The sequence below is a fragment of the Morone saxatilis genome, unplaced genomic scaffold (genome assembly GCF_004916995.1).
Source record: "Morone saxatilis isolate NCDOM2014 unplaced genomic scaffold, NCSU_SB_2.0 Contig22, whole genome shotgun sequence".
NCBI lineage: Eukaryota > Metazoa > Chordata > Actinopteri > Moronidae > Morone > Morone saxatilis.
The window spans coordinates 19,127,073-19,129,263 of record NW_023339785.1 but is presented as its reverse complement, the minus strand read 5'-3'; the positions used below and the strand labels follow the sequence as shown (position 1 = coordinate 19,129,263).

Here is a 2,191-nt window from a genome sequence, read left to right as displayed (position 1 = left end):
GGTTCAATACCCCACTACTGCTGCCTACCCACACAGTTACATCCACTACTAGTAGTATATGAACTGGTGTTGTCATTTGGGTTGAGTTTGGTAGCATGCTCTCACTGGGAACCTGCAACTAGCTACTGCACGTAAGTTGTACAGTGCCTCTCTTATAATTAGTTATAATAAAACCTTTCAAAAATATAGTTTAACAGTGTTTTACAATACAAACATACAAACAAGAATAAACAATTTAAGTAGTTACAGCAGGAAGAGTTTGCCTGGAATCACCAGTTCCACAACTGAGGAGCCTGGACACATAATAAGTTATAATATAATAATATCATATTTTTCATTTCACACTTATACCTGGTGTCCTTTCTTACCTTTTTCATTATTTTATTGGAGGACATACTACTGCTTTTTTAAATAGGAAACAAAACCTTTTAAATCACCTGTTGATTGTTTTTTTATGCTCAATTGGTAAGCGTTTAATCTATATTTTTACTATTATATATAGCTGAAAAATGAAATCCATAAACAGCATCAAACATGGGGTTTGATTTCATGAAAGATCTAAGTTTAATCCACAAATATGAATGTGACTGAACTCTCTGTACAGCTCTTTGAGAAGCTAAATCTCCAGGAGAACTCAGGAGGGGACGAGCTGTTTATTTCCACAATTATTACCACTGTATAAGTGACTGAATGAACTTTGTGCAGCTTAAGGGAAGGCTGGAAAAAAAGTGAAATCTGGTGAGAAATGATGCAAAGAAACACATAACCCTCCCCCTTTTTTGACCCCTCCTCCCCACCTAATCATGTTCAAACATCCATGATTATTCACATACATGTATGTAGAAGACAGAGTATTTACATGATTTTTTACCCCAGATCAATAAAGCTCTCAGATGCAGTACATTAAAGGATCGATATTAAGGATGTGGGATGTGTTTCTTTCAAATTAACTGTGACTGTTTTTACTTGAAATTTCCTCAATTCATTTTGTATTTAAAATAGGTCTAATTTCTACAATTCATTCATTCAAACCATATCAATAGTCCTCCAAAATTTCTCACCACTGTAGCAGAAATGATTGGCACCAGTTCAGAAACAGCTTTCCTGTTCCAGGAAACAGTTGAGAAGTTGAACAAAATTTATTTATATTTTTTCTTGCTTATGAGACAAGGAATTAGAATTTACTACATTGTATTTCCTCTTTTGTAGAACAATCTGAAATTCTAGTTATTATCATCTCTCTCATATTGAGGAACCAAAAAAAAAAACCCCTGAAAATGTCATCAGCTTTGTGTCTCTACTTGGCTCTGTCCCTCTCTTGAACACACATACACTGTCTGTGATTGATGAAAATTCCTGTGCCCAGGAGGAAATCTAACAGTGTGACCACCTGCTGGTGAGGGAGAGCAGGGGGGCAAATCCCTGAGGGGGTGGTCAGTCAGACATAGTGGAGTCATGGTTTCTTAATGTGTGTGTGTGAGTGAATGAACAACAGAGAGAGAGAGAGAGAGAGCCTATATTTGACTTCATAAAAGCTTCCCATTCCACTTGTGTACTGGCTCGAATCCTAAAGTGATAAACCACAACTCTGTTGTCACCAGGGACATCTCTCTAGACCAGCTCCAGTCCAGCCTGCTATCCCACCCAGCGATCACACTGTCCATTAAATGTGCCAGATACTCCGCTCCCTTCCTATCACCATCCCATTGTTACTGGACAGGAACCGCTCCATCAGATTACAGGATGTTAGGTGCAGAGGCACAGTCTTACTTCCTATTTGCTCAAGGCACACGGATCGGGTGTCAACCCTCTGTCGTCCAAAACAATCACCCTGCTTTCCTCCCTTCATCCCCGTCTCTGCACCCACAGGGGCACTGACCTTATGTGTCTGTGTGACAGCTAACATCTGGTCAAACAAACGGGGCTATCCAGGGCGTCTAAGAATACACAGGACAATGCTGATGCCTAATAAGCTCTGACTTAATGGAATTATTTGATACCTACAATTATTTGAGTTATTTTGAGAATTTTTTGTCTCTTTTTGTTTTTAACTGTTCCCAGACCTGGGGAGAAATGAATATGTAAGTGCAGAACTACACTTTACAGGTCTCACAAAACCACTCTTTTCTTGTGAAACTATAACTAATCTTACGGGTTGCCAAATCATTATCATGGCCTCCAGTGAAAAAAA

The 2,191-nt window shown here is 38.8% G+C and overlaps 1 protein-coding gene across 1 annotated transcript in view; it reads left to right on the top strand.

Annotated features, from left to right (window-relative positions):
* thg1l (tRNA-histidine guanylyltransferase 1-like) overlaps positions 1-1,878 on the top strand; it is an 8,802-nt gene extending 6,924 nt beyond the window's left edge. The window contains exon 9 of the mRNA XM_035669849.1: positions 1,602-1,878. Coding sequence (XP_035525742.1) covers positions 1,602-1,878 — 277 coding nt within the window. The remainder of the gene's footprint in view (positions 1-1,601) is intronic.
* Positions 1,879-2,191: the final 313 nt, after the last annotated feature.